This window comes from Callorhinus ursinus, unplaced genomic scaffold (assembly GCF_003265705.2).
Source record: "Callorhinus ursinus isolate GAN/ISIS: 27379988/994484 unplaced genomic scaffold, GSC_fseal_2.0 scaffold20, whole genome shotgun sequence".
Classification (NCBI taxonomy): domain Eukaryota; kingdom Metazoa; phylum Chordata; class Mammalia; order Carnivora; family Otariidae; genus Callorhinus; species Callorhinus ursinus.
Window position 1 is genome coordinate 140,469 of NW_027397082.1, and position 23,545 is coordinate 164,013.

The 23,545-nt window shown below is 37.6% G+C and overlaps 1 protein-coding gene across 7 annotated transcripts in view; it reads right to left on the reverse strand.

The window, feature by feature from the left end:
* Positions 1–369: 369 nt before the first annotated feature.
* Positions 370–23,545, reverse strand: part of PLEKHA1 (pleckstrin homology domain containing A1) — a 59,689-nt gene continuing 36,513 nt past the window's right edge. For 3 of the 7 annotated variants that reach the window (XM_073904065.1, XM_025880325.2, XM_073904064.1), the window contains 7 exons: positions 20,797–20,922; positions 16,568–16,711; positions 14,956–15,024; positions 8,013–8,077; positions 7,322–7,385; positions 5,622–5,711; positions 370–2,798 (listed from right to left, as the gene is read on the reverse strand). In XM_073904065.1, the coding sequence (XP_073760166.1) occupies positions 2,484–2,798; positions 5,622–5,711; positions 7,322–7,385; positions 8,013–8,077; positions 14,956–15,024; positions 16,568–16,711; positions 20,797–20,922 (873 nt within the window). In that variant the 3' untranslated portion in view covers positions 370–2,483. Of the gene's footprint in view, positions 2,799–4,101; positions 4,173–5,621; positions 5,712–7,321; positions 7,386–8,012; positions 8,078–14,955; positions 15,025–16,567; positions 16,712–20,796; positions 20,923–23,545 lie in introns of all 7 variants that reach the window. The other 4 variants (XM_025880327.2, XM_025880326.2, XM_073904066.1 and 1 more) reach the window with 4 other exon arrangements.

The window sequence follows — 23,545 nt, forward strand, 5'->3', positions numbered from 1 at the left end:
CACTGATAAGCACATGTCAACGGCCCATCTGGGAATGAAAATGCCCTCTGCACCCAGCCTTGCTCATGCCATGTCCAGTCTAACCAATAACCAAGCACGGCAAAAGCAGCCTGGACAAATCAAAGTATGGTCTGAAGCCAACATATGTCATAGTGCTTTTGAGGACATGTTTTTCTTTTGTTTTAGTGAAGCAAAATAAGCAAGCCCTTTTTTCCAAAACCAATCATCTTTCCTTGTGCAATTTTGTATCAAACTATGCCTTTCAAAGGTTACCAATTAGTCTGTCCTTAAATATATAAACTCCAGTCAACTACCCGTATTTTGTACTAGTTCTATTACTTGTTCACACCAGAGCAGAACCAAGCCAAATGAGAAGTTAGAATTTTGAGTTTATTCTCAAGTCATTACAGTGTTCAACCAATTTGACATTATAAAGATAACAGACGTAAAAGTAAACATTGGGAAGCACACGTACATTCCCATTCTGAAAGAAGACATATTATATATACAGGGGGAAAAATGCAGCAAATATTAAGGTATTCAAAGTAAATTTTTGACAATTCAGATGTGACATATTTACAAGAAAAGTATAAGTTTTAAAATAATTAAATAATTTTCATAGAATTATAAAAGTATTGAGATAAATATTAGGAGACCCTGATAATCACAAGAACATTTTCCTATGCTACTGAATACAAGGGTAGTTCTATAAAAAGTCCCAAAATAGAGCTAGTATTTTGCCACTATGAAATATATCAAATTACCAATACCAAAATATGCTAAAATGAACATGCAAATGTAGAAGCTGTACCAAAGAAAAAAGCATGAGGCTCCTGAATATTGCAAACTGTCTATACAAGATTTCTTAGGTGCATTCATGAAAAAGTAACTTTCAAAAGAGCCATTATAATGGATATATCAGCAGAAAACGTGGTATCTACTTCAAACCCTTCCATTCTACCATTTTCCAAAGTAGCTGCAAAAAAGAAAAAAAACTGAAATATAGCTTTTCAAAGTTATTAGCTTATGAATAAAAAAATTGAGTGGTGCACTTTATGCATTTGGATTTTTAAACTGATTCCATGATAATTCCACTATAACAGATAGTAACCTCTGGACCCCACCACTGCAGAGGAAATCTCTCCCACTTCTCTCTCAAACAAGACGTCATCTTAGAAAACACAAAGGAGAAACAGTGACACATATGAACTCAAAACAAAACAGTACAGTAAGATGGCAAAATATCGTAAAAATAGCAGCATGTGAAATTCAAGACTATTTTCTTAAAGCAAATGTTTAAAACTCAACCATTAAAAATGGTACTTCAAACTGATCTATTACGCAACACTTGAAACTAAGGGTTTTTAGAACGGTGCTGACATTTACGATATCCCCATGATTAAATGTATACTCAAATTTGTGTTTTACAACGTCTACATTACACAGGTAGGAGAATAAAAGCATTCTGGCATCTTGACCACGAGAAGCTATCTTATTTAGCACATTAAACTATGCTACTGAAAATTAATTTTATCCCAATGTTCAAAACCGATCATGTAGGACTTTTGAGAACATTAGTCCGACAATATTCTCCAACAAGATGAGAAGACACAGGTGCTTGAATAGAGGTTAATCAGTGACAAAAAGGGGAGGCTGCAATCATACGGCTAAGGGCAGTATGTCTTTACATATAAACTTGGGGTCTTTCATTGATCCAAATATAGAAATATGAACTATTTATAAAACCTCGATATGAAAATCAGATCTCCCAGAAACTTCATACCAAATCATTTTCACTGTTTCATGCTGCAAGTCCTAAGTTTTTTCAAATCCACATCCAAGACACAGTTGTGTGAGTTCTAATTTCCACCCCGTGCAGCCTACAACCCTAACAGGTCCAGTGATATCCTCTATGCAACACCTGCCACTCACCTTGAGATCCAGAGCATCAAAGATGGTTATCATTTCCAAATTGTCCACATCATAGTATAAATTTTACAGCACCACAGACATCATGATTTTAGATATCTTAGTCAAACAATATCTCATTCAATAATATTAACCAGTAAGAATATGTAAATACCAAACCTCTAATAGGAACTCTAAGTAGCATTTTAAAAACAACCAAAATAATTAATAAGCATTTTTAATGTTCTAAGTTGTTAAACATTTAAATTGTCAGATTCACTAGGGATAAATACCACACACATTTTCATCACCCAAAAGAGAGCACACAGAGCTTCAGACAGTTTGATACTGAAACACTTCGGTTTTTTTCTTGCGTTCTTTTGTCTTTTTTGTGTGTTTTGCTTTTTTTTAAAGACATTACATTTAGTTTGGCCACTCCCTGGATTCTTGGTTTACCAGCTTATAAAGAGTACATCAAAGAGGCAGTATAATATATGTATTAAAAACCGTTTCATCCCCTACCATCTTTGGCTAGAAGGGCTGAGGAGGCAGGTGAGGCTCCACGCGCTTCCGTCTCACACATCGCTGACCGGAAGGCTCGCGTCATCCAAGTCCACTGGGTCACACTCTTTCTCCTGAGGGCCATTTTTACTTTGAGGTTTTAGCAGAGCTTGTTCAGTCACTTTGGAAGCGGGTTCTCTTGGAGAGACAGTCTGGACCTTGAAGTTCCCTGGCTTGACCTTGGCAAGAGATTCGTAAAATCCTCGCTTCTCCATGGTAAAGCTTGAGACCAAAGAGTTGCTGTGAGAGGCTGTGGAATGTGAGGCGGCGGCTGCTGCACTGGCAGAGCGGAGCGCGGGTTTGGGTTCGGAAGGCCAGCTGGAATGCTCCTGCAAAGAGGAGTGCTGGTCAGACGCGGTCAAACACGAACGACAAAGTTAGTAACTCAGTGTGAGACTTTCTTCTCTGAAAAACAAACAACACGCACACGCGCACACGCACACCCACACGCGCGCAGAGCAGAAGCATGAGCCATGCAGCATACATGTGCAAGTTCTTTCCCAAAGCAATGCATTTTTAGGAGTGAGGTTAAAGCCATGACAGTCAACAACCATTTCCACTAAGAAACCAGTTCTGTCACCAAAGCTTTGCCACTTGAAGACTCAGTCAGCCTCCCCTGGAATGCAGTGCTCCCACTGCAACCGAACTGTGTTTGAAAGGGGGCCCACTGGCTCTGCCATTCTATTTAATAAAGAGAATCTTCTCAATCAACATAGGAATCCTCCCACATATTGTAGGAAGATAAAAAAATAAAAATGCAGACTATAAAAAGGAAAGGCCATATTTCTTTAATAAGTGGAACTCACTGTTTTTCAAACCTACGATTTTGTCTGGCAGTCTGACAAACTTCGTTTCTCATCCCTGAATTTCGCTGCAACCAATAATAGCACAGTCTTTTCACTGTTCCTTTCATTGCATTTATTTAGTTTGGAATATGTCATACACTCATATGGTTAAAGATTTTAAAGGTAGCAAAGGGTACGTATTTAATCATTTATTAAAACTGTGGTGAAATAACTATCAGCTGTGAATCTTAATTTCAATTTGCTTCTAAATAAAGATATCCTTAATATGACCATTCCAAATGCACTGCCATACAGTTCCTGTCCTGCTGCGCTGACGTATGATACTGGTGGCTTTGAAAACAAAGTAGCTACAAACTGACAAAACACTACAGATTCCCAGGAGCTGGCTACATTTCACCTGAGATTTAAAATGCCATGCAATCTACAGTAATGTAGGGTTTATCCAATGTATATGCATGCATGAGTCTGCATATATTATTAGAACAAGGGTGCAGTTAAGTGGTGTAGTATAAAAAATTTCAAAATACATAAAATATAGAAGTTGAAACTTGTGGCAATTCAGTAAATTAATTTAGAAGACAGCTTAATGTGACTTTTTCAATTAGTAAGGTTCCAGTTTTTTTCATGATTTATCTTTTTCATTGTTGTTTAAATATACATATCCAACCGGATGACTGTAGTGAAATAGTTTGCGTTAGTGTTGACAGTCAGTTACGGTAACTGCAAAAGGCAGTCTGGTTAACTCAACTTTCTATGATCAGTTGTAAGTAGTGAGTGAGTCCGGGCCCTCTAGTAAGAAGGCACGTTTGCGTGAGAGCCCACATACGTGCTGCATTCACCAGTTCTTGATGTATACCTCTGTATACAAGGATTCGACAGCCTTCTGGCCTGCCGCATCTGGAACACAGTGCAAAGCTAAGATTAGAGTTAACCTATACTGGGGAGAGGGAGGAAAAGAGAAAGTTCTGCTGACAGTTACAGCTAGAGAGTCCACTTTGCCCCCACCACAAAGCACAAAACACAAGTGCCCTTCTCCAATTTTTCCTCTTCCCAACAGACACTGTTTTTGCAGAGAGTCTCATACTTAGCTGCTGAAAAGGTCACATAAAACACAGTTACAAAATTAATACCTATGAAAGTGACTTCTAAGATATTCCAAAAAGGATATAAGGAGAGTAATTTAAGAAGTGAGAAACATGGATTTGTATTTACTTATCTTAGTTATCACTACCAGGAAACTATGAAAAGACAGAATTATACCAGAAAAATACTAAAAGTGCAGAATATCTGGCATTAACAACAAATCTGTAGAAGGTAATAAAGGCTTTCACGCTACATGTTAAACTACATTCTGCAGACAGAAGTGCTACATTTCCAGACACTTAATTTTTTTTTTCCTCGGGATGCCTGGGTGGCTCAGTTGGTTAAGCATCTACCTTTGGCTCAGGTCATGATCCCGGGGGTCCTGGGATCAAGTCCCACATCGGGTTCCTTGCTCAGTGGGGAGCTTGCTTCTCCCTATGCCTGCCGTACCGCCCCCGCTTGTGCTCTCTCTCTTTAACAAATAAATAAAATCTTTAAAAAAATTTTTTTTCTATTCCTCAGTATAATTTGTATTTTTGGATGAGAGACCAGTGACCAAGGTATTCTAAAGCCAAATCTTATTCCTATGATGTTCTTGAACATGATAAATTAAAAACATTTTTCTTGTTATTTCTGAAAATGTTTAACATTTCAATTTTATTATCATAGTACCACAAAGACAATTATGATAGTGAAAAACAGCGCATTTTTAAATCACCCTACAAGAAAATGAAAATGAGAACATGCAATGGAAAATAGTGGCTGAGAACAGGAAATCGTATTAAATCAAAGTCCAGCTGCTCAAGGTCTTAGGGCACTAGTAAGTCAAAAAATCCTTAATTGAAATTAGAGGGAGTAAAGAGGAAACTGAGGCTTTCAGCAAACTCTGTAATGCTACAACCTCAGGTGCTTTACAGGATTAGGCCACTTCCCATACTAAGAATCTGTCCAGTTGTAACAAATCTAGACCTAGTGACAAGTAAGAACTCCTAAAACAAAGCAAGGAAACGTTCATTCTTTAGTTGCCCTGCTTGTGCATTTAAGACAATACAATGCACAGAAAGTTACGTATACATAACACTACAAGGAAGCATTAAATTAGAAATGCATTATTTTTTTGCAAGTCCAATTGGTACGAAAGTCAACATGCAAATAAATCTCAATACAGAGAGAAACCAGAAGGATTAGGGGGAGAGGAAAGAAAAGAACTCGACAGGATGGGGGGGCCCTAGGGAGTATCACCCCAGAGAACAGGAAACATACAGAAGATGCTGATCGGCCAGGCCCCCGCTGTGCTACAATGGCACCAGAGACCGCTTTAATCCAACTGTGCATCTCCTCAGGACTATCAGCCTAAGGGAGAGAAAGGACTCATTCAGTCAGTTTGTCCTCAAAATCAGCTCCTATGTCTACAGATTCAGTGTATTCATTTTGGTAAATTACAGGGTCAACAACAAAATCATTCCAAGGCAATGGTTTCCAGAAAATTTTAGAAATCACTTTTTTAAAGCCAGGTTTTGCAGGTAAGTTATTACAGAGACAAAAGTTGGAGACCTGATAATTTAAGACCAGACACACCAAAAAGTGTCAATATCAATACTTATGGAGAGAAAATGAGAGGGAGAAGTCAAAGTCAAACCTCACTTTGCTCTATCTACTGCTATATTGTCTGAATCTATTACAAGAGTATTTATGTAATTGTGTAGTTAAAAAACATTTTGACATCATTTTATATATTATTTTTCTAGAAATCTTTTCTAGTACCAACTAAATACGGAAAGAAATACTGGTAGTCATATTCCAAAGTATCATTATTCCTTGATAGGACCTTGCCTTCCAATGTGAATTTAAAACTTTACTATGACTTTAAATCCAATTAAACAGGACCTAAGAGGGGTGTAGAGATAGTGCCCCTTACTTGTGTTCAAAGATTTTAAGTTACGTCATGTTCTTTCGAACCAATGATTATAACAAGGACTTTTAAAGGAAAAACTCAAAGCAGGCAAAGGTAAAGCACAAATCTAGAAATAAATTTGGCAAAAAAGGGGGTTTAAAAAGGTTTATGCTCTGATAGTTATTCCTGATCTAGAAACTTAACCTAAAGAAGAAATCCAGGCAAACTTAAGCACAAAAATATTCACCACATTGTTTATCATAGTAAATGTACAAAAACTATGTGAATGATCAGTTACAGAGGAGCAGAGAAACAGTTTAACTGCGGAGCATTCATACAATAGAGTATGGTGCAGTTGTAAAAGTTTTTACAGAATTTTTAATGATGTGGGAAAAAAAGACTATAATATATTCAACAGAATATATCACTGTGTACTTCATATGACCCCACTTGTTATAAAAATATATGCCTTTAAAAAGGCACTAAAATAAGAATGGTTTCCTGAATGTGGGATTTAGTATGTTTTATACCCTTTTCTTCCTATTTTTCTATATTTTCCAAATTTTATGCAATAATCATATGCAACTTTCATAAAACAAAAACGTTCTTAAAAAAAAAAACCTTTCACTCTAATTTGCTGTGTAAGTAAAAAGTGTATTTTAAACTTAAATACATGATGCCTATCTACCACCAGTGTGATCTACTGTCTATTTTTATTATGGGTATTTTAGACCCCGTTTCTAAAATTACCAAAAATGATACAATCAAAATTCTAAAATATGTGCAAAAATAATCCAAATTGAAAGTTAGCATCTAAGTTAAAACAGCATTTCCCTTCCCACAAATTACTACTTAATTCTATTCTGCCAATTCAGAACAAGGAGTACCCCTATTTGCTGAACATATGACCTACCAATAATTTTATATATAACATTTTTTAAAGTTGCGAATTACAGTTGTCATGTTTTTCTTTTCTTATTCACATAAGCAACAAGTTTATATTTATTTCACCTCTAAAATTATTAATCTCTTGGTAGGAGGATCTATAATCTCCAAAGAAGTATCTCACCTGCACATAGAAAGTTCGAGACGATGTTACAATTTCAAAGAGATTGTCCCTCATCATTATGTCACTGTCAACAAAAACAAACGTCCAATTGCACGTAAGTAGCAGTTGTTGGATAGTGTTTCTTTCACTTGTTTATCTAACACCAAATATATGTCAACAAGAAAATAAATAGAGATAAAATACTGGTGTAATCTAGCAAAACCAAATTAGCATATTTTTCAATTTATTCTTGTACTAAATTTTATATATTTCATATAGTTATATACATTTTAAAAAAGATTCATAAAAAGTTTAAAATTCAAAGTTTTCAACTGCTAATAAATCAGTCTGCTCAAAGAAACACTGGCACAGTTAACACATTTTCTTATGAAGCCCTATTCTGTAGCAACTTCCAAATACTAAAATTAATAATACATCAATCTGTCAATATGATAGAAGTTAATATTAAAATTTTTCCTTCCCATTAATAAGCTTAGGGATTGCTTCTTAAACTTTTAGTTTTCAAATGAAACAAAAAATATCTCAATACTTTAATCTGAGGATTTTGTAAGTTTGAGCATATCCCAACTATGAAGAGTTAAAAATAACACTAGAAATAACACAGAAAAATATCATCTGTACACATCAATCAAACTAAGGCACTTCTGAGTATCACTGAGTTGTGCCAGGCACTAAGAGAGCTGGTGCTTACCTCTGCTTACATTCCTGGACTTTATGAACCTCTTTAAGTGGTATTACACGGAGGGGTTCTTTTTCCTGGCAAAAAAGCAACAGATACATGAGGTATATTCTTAAAATCCTTTTTAAGATTTAGTTGTCTTACTTGGAGATCTGTATGAAAACTGTGCTTCTCTCTTGAAGCACATCTAAAACCTAAATCTACCTTCCTGAACCATCCAACATCAGAATAGCTCAGATACTAGACCAGAGTAGCAAATACTCAGCTTCTTTGAATTACATTTCTCATTTAAAGAATATCACTTTTATATGAATACATTATTTTAACAAGCACAGTTTATTGAACATTTACTAAGTGCCAGGGCATCTTGCTAGTTTTTAAACATATTACTTCATGTAAACTTTCCACAACCCCACAATGTATGCACTACTATTCACCTGAGGAAACTAAGCCTCACACATTAAGTACCTCATTTAAAATTACAAACTAGATACAAGACACAACTAGTTCCTAATATCATATTTATACTATGCATTCCATGAGATACTATATGCCGTATTTCACTGAATATCACACCATAAGATTAAGACATACCATTATTTGATGCAGCACTAAGAAAAAACTAAACCATGCCAGACACTTTAAAAAAAAAATCACAGATCTTTAAGTTTTACAAAATAGTTCATTCTAAAATAATTTTAGGGTGCCTGGGTGGCTCAGTCATTAGCGTCTGCCTTCGGCTCAGGTCATGATTTCCTCTAAAGGGGGGCGGGAGGAGATTGTAAGAAGAATTAAGTCTGTAAAAGGGTCCTGGGATCGAGCCCCGCATCGGGCTCCCTGCTCAGTGGGAAGCCTGCTTCTCCCTCTCCCACTCCCCCTGCTTGTGTTCCTGCTCTCACTCTCTGTCAAATAAATAAATAAAATCTTAGAAAAAAAATTAAAATAATTTTAGACTATAAGAGGCTTACAAAAATAGTATAAAGAATTTCTGTATACATTGTACCCTGTTTTCCAAGATGTTAAAATTTTACGTTTGCTACACCATTCTGTTTGTGTTCATATATGCGACAATGGTGTGTGTGTATATACCTTTCCTGAAATGTCCGAAGGCAAGTCATAGACAGGATGCACTTTACTACTAAATACTTTAGTGCGTACTTCCTAAAACAAGAGCGTTCTCTTATATAACCCCGGTACAATTACGAGAACCAGAAACTCCATGCTGCTGCAATACTGTTATCTAATCTACAGACCATCTTCAGAGCTCATTAACTGCCCAGCAGTATCCTTGACAGAAACAGGAAAACTATGGCTTTTCTGCTCCAGGGTTCAATTTGAATCAGACCTTGTACTTAGCGGTCATGTCTCTTCGTGTCCTTGATCGTGGAAGAGTTCTGCTGTCTTTTTTTCTCTTTCACAACCTTTAGAGTTTTCCAGAGTCCAGGCCAGTTATTTTGTATGTCACTTGATTTGGGCTTGTCTGACGTTAACCATGCTTGGATTCAAGCTGTACAGTTTTGGTGGGAAACCACAGATAAGCTTATTCTTCTCATCCCATCATTCTCAGGTAGTTCATGAGAGTGGTGTGTCCCATTATGAGGCCGTTAACCCTCGTGTCTTACTGTCATGTTCACCAGTAACTAGAAAGTTACCCTCTTCTCCTTTGTCGTTATTATCTTGTGGGAAGATACTTGGAGCCTATGGAATACCCAGTTTCCCTTCATTGTTTTGCCCATTAGTTTTATCAAACTTGGAGGATTCTTGCCTGAAACCACTACTGTAGTAGCTGCCGAATGATGATTTTATTTTCCCTAACCCCATCAATTCATCTACATATATTAGCTGGAATTTTGCTCTAAGGAAATGCTTTTCCTTCCATTTACTTCTTTGATTCTCTGGGTTGTAATCCATTACTATCATTGTTTAGTTAGGTGCTCAAACTGTATGAGTTTTGGGCACTGGGAGCCCCTGCAAGCTGGGTATGCGTCCTTTTGTCATGTCCCCATCATTCTCTGAGCCATTTCCTTATTTTGTGTCACAACTAGCTCTTCCGGGCTCAGCTCGTCCTATCCCTGCCCCACCTCTGGAATGTGCCATCTCTCCAAGGTTCCACATTCCTTTTGTTAGAGAATAGCATTTATACTTGTTTTGAGGGGAGAGGACAGCCCATCTCTTCACTCAACCATGGCTTTCTCATGATAGATGAGAAGTAGTACTTCTGTGAGGTTTTAACTTGTGCTTCTCTAATTACAAGTGATGCTGAATATCTTATATATGTTTAAAGGCCATTTAAATTTCTTTGTAAATGAACTGTCTATTCATGTCTTTTACTCCTTTTTCTACCAGATATTTTCCCCATTGGTTTTCTCTCTCTGTAAACTTTGAGCCAACCACAAACTTAGACAAAGGCTGAAAACACAGCACAAAGGCCTGACTTTCCCAAACCATTTCAGAGTGAGTAGCTGACCTGGCCCCCACTGCCCTTCAATTTAGAGAGTATTTCCCACAAAGACATCCTCTTATCACAAGACGACCATTGAAATCAGGGGAGTGTCCCCCAAATGTCCTTTACTAAAACAAAAGAATTCAGCTCAGAATCACAGACTGCATTTAACTCATCATATCTTTCTGGACTCCCACAGACTTGACTCTACTGAAGGCTCCAGGGCAGTTACTCTGGAGAACCTCCCTGATGTGGGTATGTCTGATCCTCCCTGAAGATTAGATTCAGGTTAGGCATCTTTGGCAGGAACATCACAGAAATGGGGCAACAACTTTCTCAAGCTACCCTGTCAGGTGGTAAATAATTTCAATTCATCTCACCACTGCTAAAGTCCACTCCAATCATCTGATCACCTGATTAGAGTGGTGTCTGACAGCAGTAATTCTATCACTGTAAAGCTGCTATTTCCCTTTTTGTACTTAAGGTGTATTTTGTAGATAGGGACTCTGAAGCTTTGTGATCTCTGGTTCCTCATCATCCATACGTATGTACACTTATGCATTCACTCATTTATATCTATGTGGGTTCATGGATTCCTACTTTATTCAAAGGGCAATAATCTGTTACCATCATTACTTTTTTTGATACTCAAAATGCCCCCAATATGGTAAGGTGGAATGTTTTCAAGTTGGATTCTGGGTCCTTCTGACATGTCCCTAGCATTCTATGAGCACTTGTTTTCAAGACATCCCAGGCTTAGGTTCTGATCATTTCTCCTGTCTCAAGCTTTGGAATCTTGCCATTTCTCCACGAGCCTAGGTTTCTTTCAGTGGAAAATGGTGGGTTTTTTTTTTTCAGTTGCACAGAGGTACAAAGTATATTAGATGCATATATATGTAAGCACATGAATACATTTTTAATTCTACATCTATCTGTATATGTTAAATGTTCACATCAATTCCAATCTAATATAAAAGTTTTCCCCTTTTCCATATTTATTATTCCCTTTTTTGACAGAAACTTGGCTTTTAATAGATTTCCTTATTTTATTAATAAGTACATATGTCAACATTCTCCCATCTCTGCCACCACCCTCTTCCCAGTGTGGATGTGCTCTTCTCCCTCTTCCATGTTGGGCTAACCCCCCAAGAGGATGGCCTCCTCATCCTTCTTGGGCTCTGACTGCCCACACCAGGCTACTGGGGCTCCTTCTGCCCCTGGCCCACCACATGAACACCTACATGGATCTGCCTCAGCTAGAAACTGTAGGTCTGAACTGTTTGGGACTGATGGGAGGAAAAGAGGGCAGAGAGTAAGGAAGGACCCGCTCAATTTTTAAGATTCTTTAGGGATATTAATGTTTTCTCTCTGATATATATTACAAATATTTTCTCCAGTTTTTCAGTTGTGCACTTAAATCCTTCACACCTACTAAAAAAGTTTTAACGCCTCATCTTTTAAAAATACATACTAAAATAATTACAGAGAAAATAGTATGTCTAGGATTTACTTCAAAATATGAAGGGAGAGTGGGTGGTGGTATCTAAGAAACAAAACTAGCCATGTGTTGATAATTATAAAATCTGTGTGAAGAATAGATAGGGGTTCAGAACACTATTTTTTGTTTAAACTTTTAGATGGTCAAAAGGTTTTATAAAGAGCCCCTATACACGCTAAGCATCAATTTTTATCATCTATCATTCTTGAGCCTATGTAGGTAAGTAAGCAAAATTAACTGGCTAAGATTTTTTAAAACTTCACATTCAGATTTCAGCTCTTCTGAATCAGTTTTTGACTCAGAGCCATCAATGTCTACGTTTCTCACTCCATACCATTCTCTGTGTCTTTAAGAGCACTGGGGATGCAGCATTTCTTAAGAACGCCCCACTGTATCCCTGAGATTTTCTTCAGAGCTGCCAGCACCCTCTCTGCAGGATCTGGTGCTGGTGTTTTGCAGACCTTACCCAAGGGGCTGTGCGCACGCGAGCAATGCCAACTGCCGCACAGCTGCTGCCCGACCACCCCCTCCCCGCAGCAACTCGAACACACCCCGAGATTTCAGAAACCTTAAATGTGGGGGAAATGCACACCTTAGTTACTGATTAAGGTAAATAATTATAAATATATTTACAGATTCCAGCCTTATCTGTGTTCATTATAAATGCTTAACACATTCCTGCGTATGCATGGCATCACTTCCCTCCCTCATCTGTTCAGTATTCTTTCATCTCAAATTTTATAGCATCATGGCTACATGCAGGTTTTCAAAATTTAGTAAATGTTTCCATAATAGTTCTTGTCTCGTTACCTCTTCCCAAGAGTACTGCCATTAATTAAAAACAATGAATCAACCTACTAACCACGTGTAGCCTTCTGAGACAAGTAACTACAATTTCCAGTTGAGGCTCTTACAATCTGATGTCTGAGCAAGGCTAAATACCCATGTTAAAATGGCTAGTCTTGCTATGCTAGGCCAATTTTCATTCATTCAAAAACACTTATTAATTATCTACCAAGTACCAGGTGCTGTGTTCATAAAAAGGGTATAAAAGAGATCTTTGCTCTCAAAAAGCTCACATAAGTAACTGGTAAAGACAAGTATGCATATAATTACAAAACACGGCAGGAGGTATTATGATAGACATGGGCATTGGGCACCTCGGTAAGGAGAAGGCACTTAATCTAGAGTCTGGAAAGCTTCCCAGAAGAACAGACACCTAAGATGAACCTCAAAATATTCCTTTCCTAGGGGAACCCTCCTACACTGTTGGTGGGAATGCAAGCTGGTGCAACCACTCTGGAAAACAGTATGGAGGTTCCCCAAACAGTTGAAATTAGAGCTACCGTTCGATCCAGCAATTGCACTACTGGGTATTTACCACAAAGATACAAATGTAGGGACCCGAAGGGGTACGTGTACCCCAATGTTTATAGCAGCAATGTCCACAATAGCCAAACTGTGGAAAGAGCCAAGATGCCCATCGACAGATGAATGGATAAAGAAGATGTGGTATATATACACAATGGAATATTATGCAGCCATCAAAAGGAATGAGATCTTGCCATTTGCAACAACGTGGATGGAACTGGAGGGTGTTATGCTGAGTGAAATAAGTCCATCAGAGAAAGACATGTATCACATGACCTCACTGATATGAGGAATTCTTAATCTCAGGAAACAAACTGAGTGTTACTGGAGTGGTTGGGGGTGGGAGGGATGGGGTGGCTGGGTGATAGACATTGGGGAGGGTATGTGCTACGGTGAGCGCTGTGAATTGTGCAAGACTGTTGAATCACAGATCTGTACTTCTGAAACAAATAACGCAACATATTTTAAGAAAAAAGAAAAAGAAGAAGATAACAGGAGAGGAAGAAAAGGGGAGTATGTCAGAGGGGGAGACGAACCATGAGAGATGATGGACTCTGAAAAACAAACTGAGGGTTCTAGAGGGGAGGGGGGTAGGGGGATTGGTTAGCCTGGTGATGGGTATTGAGGAGGGCACGTTCTGCATGGAGCACTGGGTGTTATGAACAAACAATGAATCATGGAACACTGCATCAAAAACTAATGATGTAATATATGGTGATTAACATAACAATAAAAAATTAAAAAAATATATTCCTTTCTATTTTCTCTAGTACTCTCCTGTCCAATACAGTACCACTAGCTATGTGTATTTAAATTAAAAACATATTAAAAACAACCAGTATTAATTTTAGAATTAAATAAAGTCAGGCTCCTCTGTCACGGTAGTCGTCTTTTAAGCATTTATCAGCCACATGTAGCCAGTAAACCTGGCCAATGTGGATACAGACCATTTCCATCAGTGTAGAAAGTTCTACCGGATAGTGCTGTTTTAGTGCCTTCATTCAAATAAAGTATATGATCCCCATTCAAAGGTCCCATAAAACAGGAAGAGCCAGGATAGAAATGTAAGGTTTAAAAAAGCATCCAAATTATCGAACAATCTGTTGCAGAACTCAGGCGTGAGAAGAATATTTTAAATAAGGATGTTATTCAAACAAGTAAAAGAGAGAATCTCAATCTTTGGTTCTACCTTCAGATAGGATAAAAAGGTCTTATATGAGGAAACTTAAAAAGTCAATCTGAAACAGGAAAAAAAATATCAAGAGCGAGCAGAGAAAAAAAAGTAGAAATACAGAGTTAAAATGTTGACTTTTACAGACTTAACTCTTCTTACAATCTCCTCCCGCCCCCCTTTAGAGGAAATCTGTAGACTAAGGAGTTCCAATATTTTTAATTCTTTCAAGGTGAAATGGCTCTGAAGATACGATCTTTTTATTTAAGATGTATTTACAAAATTACCATTAAAACATCACAACCAAATAAACTGAACTGTATGTACCTCTCAAAACCAGAATTATTTTAAAAATAGAAAACAGGACAAGAAACTACACACACACACACACACACACACTCTCTTAAAATCACCACAGTGTTAACACTCTTCTCAAACATTTTAAGGCAACATTTATGACAGAGCAACATACCAGTTCAGATTTGAAGTAGCCAATTGTGTTTTCATCCAATTGAAAATATCTTCTCTTCCAGTTTTTCATCTACCAGAGAAGAACACAGACATAAGACTTCTGTTTCTAAGAATGTCAAATGCTAACAACCGCTTAATTATTCTGATATGAGCCCACAATCAGAAATGTCAAGCACTGAAAAACCTTACTACCCTCCCTTGATGAGGAGATACATGAAACTTCATCTCTTTTGCTACTCAGGCCTTGAACTCCTAAGTCAACTTTGGTGGCTGGCTTTCAGCTTGTATCCTGTAATTTATAATATGGTTTCATATTTTTAATACTCTAAAAGTAAAAAAAAAAAAAGAAGCAGTTCCCCATCCCCAACACCACAAAGTAAATGCCATCAAGAGTTCAAGAGCAAGCACAGGAAATGTTATTAAACCACATTAAGTTCTGTAAGATCTGTAAAACGAAAGAATCTTTCTTCAGGTACTTTATACTTGGTAGTAAAGCGTCAAATATTTAGTAAGGTGAACCTACTTTGTACAAATACTTTTTGTCCCTGAAATAGTTTTCGTGAAAGCACTCCAGTATCTCTAAGGTTGTTATTTGGACTTGGGAGTAAAACAAAAAGAAAGAAATGTCTCCCTAAAAGCCCTAATTAACACAAGTGAGTCACTGCCTGATGAGACTTCTGACTTTACCCGTAGGCCTGCTACCATGAGACTCTCAGCCTTCCCCTTCATTTCCCTCAGCTTAAAGGTTAAAAGGCAAGAACTTTTCCATGGCTGACCTAAGCTAATGAGTTGCCAGAAAGCGATGTGAAGTCAAAGAGAACTGCCAGTAGAGTCTGAAGTATTTCTTTACTCAGAGAATTTTTTTTTTAATTTTCAAACTTTAAAGTTTATTTTCTCATGAAATTCTAACGATTTGGCTCACATACAGAGTGACAAACTTTGGAAAAGTACTTTGGAACCTCAGAAATACTGGTGAATTTACTTGCTCTTCCTACAATGTCCCACCATGGGTCTGGTTGGATGAGAGGATCTGGCTAACCCTTTAACAGCTCTTCCTAAGGACCAGGTGCTGTGCTAATACTATCTTAATTTACATCTTTCAAAAAAAAAAAAAAAAACTCCAGATGGTAGGTTTTATAACCTAATTTTCCTAAAAAGAAACTGAGAGACTGAGAGGTTAAATAAGCTCAAGGTCACAGAGAATTCAACTGAGGTCAGCCCAACACCAAATGGAGTGAGCCTTCCCCGACCCCACACCCCTGCCCCCTCTTTTCCTGACAACTCCCTGCCAGCTAGAGCTCTCTTTCTCTGACCCACTCCCAAGGGAGGAAAAATCAATAGGAAAGCCTTCCGGGATAAACTGTTAGGAAAGCTCATGTAAAGTTAAAGGTCAGTGGTAATAAGCATTAGCTTATCCAGCCACTCACAGAACAATAAAATAACAGCACTGAGTTATGAACACAGAGTCACCCCTATTCTACCTCCTGACTCCTCAGCACACTGGTCTCTCATTTTGGGTCTTTCAAAAAACAAAGCCAATGACTGGAATGTTGAGAGTGCTAGCAGGGATGCATCCGTCATTATCACAGTACGTACCCTGTTACAGTACTCACCACTGCTCCTTGCTTTACACAATATCCAGCTTTGATGACTGCACTGTCTGGGGGTGCTTTAGGAGTAAAGTAGGGGAGATGGCTTTGTGACCGTTTCAAATTATTTCTGTCAATACTTTCACCACATTCATTTACTTCTTCTTTCTAAAATGAAGCAAATAAAGAAATTCTTTTCCTGCTTGTTTAGCTTCAAAGCACAGTTGTACTTCCTGTGTTATTCTAATAAAAAAAATCTTAGTTCAGTTAGGAACACAAATTTTGAAGAGTTTCCTAAATAATTTGAGATACTTAATCATAACACTCACATCAATGATAAAACCATAGATTTCCATTTCTCTTGTTCTGCCCCCAGTTTTTGGGGGGGTAGAGGGCGAAGGGGGTGAACTTTTGATTTTGAAATAATTATATATTCACTAATACAGAAAGTTGTAAAAAAAAAAAAATGTACAGAAGGTCCTATGTACCCTTCAACCAGTTCCCCCAACAGGGAAACTGTAACTACACTACATTATCAAAACTGACATTGGAACATCCCACAAGCCTTATCCAGATTTCACCAGTTTTACACGCACTCATTTGTCTCTGTGTCTGGATCATTCTATGCAATTCTGTCACATACAGCTTTGTGTAAAACCACCACCACAACAACATACAGAAGCGTTCATCATTATAAGGCTCCCTTGGGCCACTCTTTAGAGTCCCTATGCCCAAACCCCTGGAAACCCCTAATTTGTTCTCCATCTTGATTATTCTGATATTCAGGCGATGCAATATAAATGGATCCTATAGTACGTGACCTTAGGAGATCAGCATCATTCTCGGGAGGCTCATCCAGGCGGCTCCCTGTATCACTAGTCTGTTCCTTCCACCTGCTGAGTAGCACTCATGGTCTGGACATACCATGGGCTGTTTAACCCTTTGCCTATTAAAGGGCATTTGAGTTGTTCCCCATTTTGGACCATTAGGAATAAAGGTGCTATGAACATTCGTGTACAGATTTATGTAAGCTAAGTCTCCATTTCTCTGAGAGCAATGCCTAGGAGTATATATGCTGGATTGTATAATAATCACAAGTTTAATTTAATAAAAAACTGCCATATTGTTTTTCAGAGTGGCCATACTTGTACATTCCCACCAGCAATGTACGAGTGATGCAGTTTCTCTTCATCCTTGTCAGCAGTCAGCATTTGTGTTATTATCTGAGTCATTCTGAGAGGTGTGCGGTAATATCTCACTGCAGTCTTAATTTGCATTTCCCTACTTACTAATGACAGTGAGCAGCCTTTCTAGAGCCTCTCTGCCACATGTGTATCTTTTATCTTTTGGTGAAATCTCTGTTCATGAATTCTGCCCATTTCCTAATTGGATTATTTTTTCACTGCTGAGTTTTGATAGTTCCTTATATGTTCTAGATACAAGTGCCTTGTTGAAATGTGGTTTGCAAATATTTCCTCTTAGTGTGTAGCTTCTCCTTTCATCCTCTTAACATTTTCAATTTTGATGAGGTCCAATTTATCAATTTTTCCTTTTATGGACTATGGTTTTGATGTCAAGTCTAAAAACTCTTTGCCAGCAGATTTTCTCCTTGCTCTTAGAATCTAAAAGTTCTGCAAGGTTTGCTTTTTTTGTTTTGTTTTTTTACCTGCCAAATCCAGTGCTTTTAAAAAAATGTAACTACACTCATGTTTTCATGGTCCCCAAAGCACTGGCTTCTGATTATTTATAACATGCAACATATTATAATCTAGAATCCCACAAATCAACCAAACATGTATTTTGAAGAACTCCTAAATTTCAAGAGAAAAACTAATACTCAAGTTTTATCTTGAGGAATTTTCAACCTGTTATACATTTAGACAGGTCAACAGCATGAATTATGTACTTAAATTCTGTAATCCCAGCACTAACTGCTACTAACCCAATAGTAACTGAATAAATTAATCAAGCAAATGAGATTTGTCATTTTCTTGATAATATAGCAATTAAATGTTTTTATAATGAGTAAATACCTCTTTATAAATTTAAAAAGCTACATTACAAAATGACAAAGTAAAAAAAATTCTTTGGGATCTTTTTAGTATGGCAGCTGCTATGGAATCTTAGAACCTACTGAATAATCTACACCAAAATTAAAACACAACGAAATCTTAATTCTGTATAAAATTAAAACAGCCAGAGATACAAACTACTATCTTAATACAACTACAGACAAGTTGTCTTACTGCTTATATCAGCACAAGACGTAAGACAGGTGAGAGCAGCTTAGTCTAGTTCTAACTTAACCAGAAGTCTTACAGGTTAAATCATTACTTTTTTATAAAGTATACACACACACACACACACACACACACTACTAGCTTATATTTTTATCCAACTCTGGTGAAAAACGTACACACACACACACACACACACACACACACACACTACTAGCTTATATTTTTATCCAACTCTGGTGAAAAACGTAAGCTCCCACTAGAGCGTGGATTTTTTTTTCATTAATATACCCTTCATTTAGAATCCAGAAAGCACTAATTAGTTAATTAATGTGTTAAGATTCTCCACTATCACCCTTCTCTGACAGAAGACCTGAAAAATATGGTGCATAAAACGATTTAAAAGATTAATAAAGTGCCAAAGTCCTCTCAGTCCAAACAGTCACACAGACAAGGAAAGTGCCCAACACTGGCAACAGGAATCCATTACCTCAAGACCCACAGTTTCTCAATAGCTGGTAATTCAATTTGCATTACAAACTAATTTACTCAATAGCAACACGAGAAATTTAAGCTTAGTCAAAAGTTTTAATTTCATTCAAAATTTTTTTATAAATTTATATTTTTCGTAACACCCAAATAAGATATGACTTAGCAGATTAGCACTTTTGTGATAGAACGGAATCAAAACTCCAGTTCTCTGTGTGGCTCACCTAGGTGAGGTTGCAGAAAAACATGTTTAAAAAATTACACATAGTTGCATTCTTTGATTTGGCATTTTATTCTAGGACTTTATCCTTTAAAAAACTATTCTCCATGTCTCTAAAGTTTATGCTACAAGAATCTCATCACAGCATTTATGGATAATGGAAAATATATACCTATTGGTCTCTGTCCCGGTTCCAGGCACAAAGCTCCTAAGGCCCTTGTAAATTCCTAAATGATAAGCACTAGGGGCATCTCTTGTTCTAATTCAGTGACTCTGGGTGGGATCCTGGGTGCAGGCGGGTCACCAGAAAGACCAAGTCATGACTAGAAGCTTGGGACTTTCAGACCCACCTGCCATTCTCCAGAGAGAGGAGAGGGGCTGGAAACAGTTGATCATGCCTATATGATGAAGCCTCTATAAGAATCCAAAAGTACAGGGTTCAGAGAGCTTCTGGGTTGGTGAACACTTGGGAGGTGCTGGGAGAGTCCCAGAGAGGGCACAGAACCTTCACGCCCTTCTGGATGTTCATGTGCGTCCTTCATTATATCCTTTTATAACCAGTAAATAGCAAATAAACTGTTTTCTTCTGTTCTGGGAGCCACTCGAGAAATTAATCAAATCTGAGGATGAAGTCATGGGAACCTCCATAGAGCCCATCAGTCAGAAGCAGAGGTAACAACCTGGACTTTCAACTGGCATCTGAAAGGATGTAGGGGCAGTCTTGGAGGACTGAACCCTTAACCTGTGGGATCCAGCTGGGCTGTCAGAATTGACTTAAACTGTAGGACACCCAGCCAGTGTCGCAGAACCCCACACCTCTGACGTCAGCAGCATATGTGTGTGGTAGTGTGGGGGAGGAAGAGTGGGTTTTTCCTACTCATACTGTTTACAAAAGGAAAAGGAACTCTGTCCAACAACAGAGGACTTGTAAACTATGGTAAATTCATGGCAAAATGACTAGTCATTAAAAATGATGTAGATTAATTTTTAATGACTTGGAAAATGTTTAAGATATAAGTGAAAAAAGCTGTTTACAAAGTATCTCCATTTCTGGGGACAAAGTATAAAGAAGAAAGGCTCAGAGAAAACGTGAAAAGTGTTAAGTGTTGTGTATCTTTGATTTCCAAATGTTTCATAATAAACACACACTTTTGTGTGTGTGTTCTTATTTTGAAATAAGAAACTAATAGGAAGTTTTTAAAATTAATTAACTACTGTATTAATTCAGTAAAGATGTTCTATTTTATAACACAGAAATCATTACACAGTAGGTAAACCATCACGCAGTAGAATAACCAATGTATTACCTGAGTTGGGGTAATGATGGGCACGCCCCCAACAATGTCAGTTCTGTAAGACACTTGCTTCTTCCCACATTCACTCTGGCGACTTAGGTTATCAGAATGAGGCTGTGAGTCTGACTGCTTTGGTACCTAAAATAATACGTAAATGAATCATTTTGCAACCAGCATTATTTAGGAGACCCTCTTTTATCACAGAATATCCACCTAATCGTCTACTTATATATAACTGACAGACACAAAAATTACGTATAATGTCTGTGTACCCCTTTAAGTTCTCACACTCTTTCTGTTTCAGTGATACTTTACAATACAGCCACCATTTACTAAGTGTTTACTTGGGCAGGTACTACTTCATACCTTCTCCCACTTAATCCTCTGATCAACCCCATGCGTAGGGTGGTATCTCCACTCTTGTAATGAGAAAACAGAGGCTCAGGGGCATGAAGAAATGTAGATTTAGATCCTGACTGTACTGTGTTCTATTTAAGTTCGTGTAACTCTCTTCCACACTCAACCACTATACTATACTTCCTGTTTATTAGAGAATTTGACACTGGATTATAGCACTATGATGTTATCTCTCCCCATCCTCCATTGCTGCCCAGGATTCTGCAGCACCCCTGAGGACAGGGATCATGGCAAATCCATCTTTACTGGTGTCAGAACAGTCTACTACTGAAAACATAGTAAGTATTCAATAAATGTTGAAAGACTGACTCAGTGGATGAATCCAAAATCAGTAGGAAAAAAAGAATAAGATACTAAACATAAACTGGGAGTCAAAATGTTCAAAATAACTTAAAGCTTATTGGAAATTTTTAAAAGAAATTCCAATACTTGTATTAATGATAAATCACAAGTACCTCACTAAAGGGGAATCAAAGAATCAAAGGCATCATAAATGTTTCACATACATTTTAGCTTTTCTTATGTGGCCTAATCTGGAAACAAGGTACTTGGCGAAGCAATATTTCTATCAAGAGACTGTCTATCTTTGAATTATAGATTTTTTTGGCTATGAATAAAATGTAATAAAATATGCTCGGCACTGATATGATGTTGAGCATGATAGTTAATCTCTCTCCACTGATTTAAAGGGCATCTGAAGATCTTACAGTGTTTCAGAAACATTATGACAACTACTGCCAATAAGCACCATAGTTGTGATGTAAAAACATTTAAAATTAAATAACCTGCCTGCCCTACAGTTAATCCCTGTAACAGGGCACTGGCACAGCTCCAGGGGACACTATTCACATTGCAGTCAAAGACCCAAACCATTTATTAATATGATGGCAAAGCAGTGTGGTTTCTCAAGCTTTAACATTCATGAAGTACCAGCTAGGAAATTTATTAAAACCTTGATTCCCAGGCTGCACACCCAGAAATTCTGACTCGGTCAAGCCACGGTGGTGTGGACAAGGCTGCACTTTCAGCAGGAACTCCAGAGGCTTCTGAGGTGGGTGCTTCATAAACCAGCCTGAGAAACACTGCTGCCAGGCCTGTGCTCTCCCACCAGGTCTGGGGAAAAGCAGGTGGACAGTGGTGTCTGCAGACAAGGTTTTACGAAATATTGGACAAACATGCTCTATATGTGTCTAAGCTGATCTTAATCCACATAATTTATGGATATATACAACTTGTCTCTTGGGTGACTTCCACAACTCCTCTCTCCCCCCTACGTCTCCCTCCTGGAGATGCTTCCCCACAAGACTTTCTCCCCAGGCCTAAGGCCATACTTACACAAGGTAGGTCACTGGCAGGAACAAAAGTGAGGGAAACAGGAAGAGAAATGAACCCTGCCAGGGAATGCCTCCAGGAGTCTTCTAAGAGGCTGCACATTTTGGAGCTTTTTAAAGGCAACAGATATGGCTAGAATTTTACTCGACAAGATTCACATAATGACATGACAGTGAAGGGGCTACAAAGGATACTACACACCCAGAAACAATCTAAGGAAGCCTACTAATGTTCTGAATGAATAGCATCATGTATTTCAATTATGACAGACAAAATGGGGCCAAGTCATCCCATTAAGAACAGAACACAGCATTAGAAGAATTTTAAACCAGAGAGCTCAACTCACATTTCAACTGTATTAGGTGAAATGTGCTAGGAGGTGACCATACGAAGTTAGTCCTTCTTTTAAGAAGTTGAGTGTTTAGTTATATATATGGACATTTCCTAAGAAAAACCTTAAATACCAGCCTAAAAATACATTGAAGTTTATACTGATTTTTCTATTTTTCTTCCAGAAATGATGGTATGTTAAAAATCCTTCTCTATGCTGTTAAGCCCACTACTAATTTGTCCTGATAATAAAATAAAATGCTAAGTATGGCATAATTCCAATGCTAGAGCTCAATAATTAACTTAGAACTGTACTTTACAATAAAAATTAACTGTGTGGTGAGCACTGAGTAATATGTGCAACTTTTGAATCAATATGTTGTACACCTGAAACTAATATATTAAACATTTCATATCAATTAAAAAAATAAACTGTAAACATTCTCCCAAAACAAGAAAAATCTAAGCAAACTACCTACAAATAATACTCTTAAAAATTCTGAATATTAGTCTAAATTCAGCCATTAAAATAAACATAATCTCAGGACAAAAAAACAACAAAACCAGCCAACTATTGAATGAGAATCAGAAAAATGACCTGGCCAGGCAGACAGCAAGTGTCAAAGACACTGGACATGCTTGCGCTCACTGCCCCTGGCTTTGCCCCTCTCCCGGGCTTTCT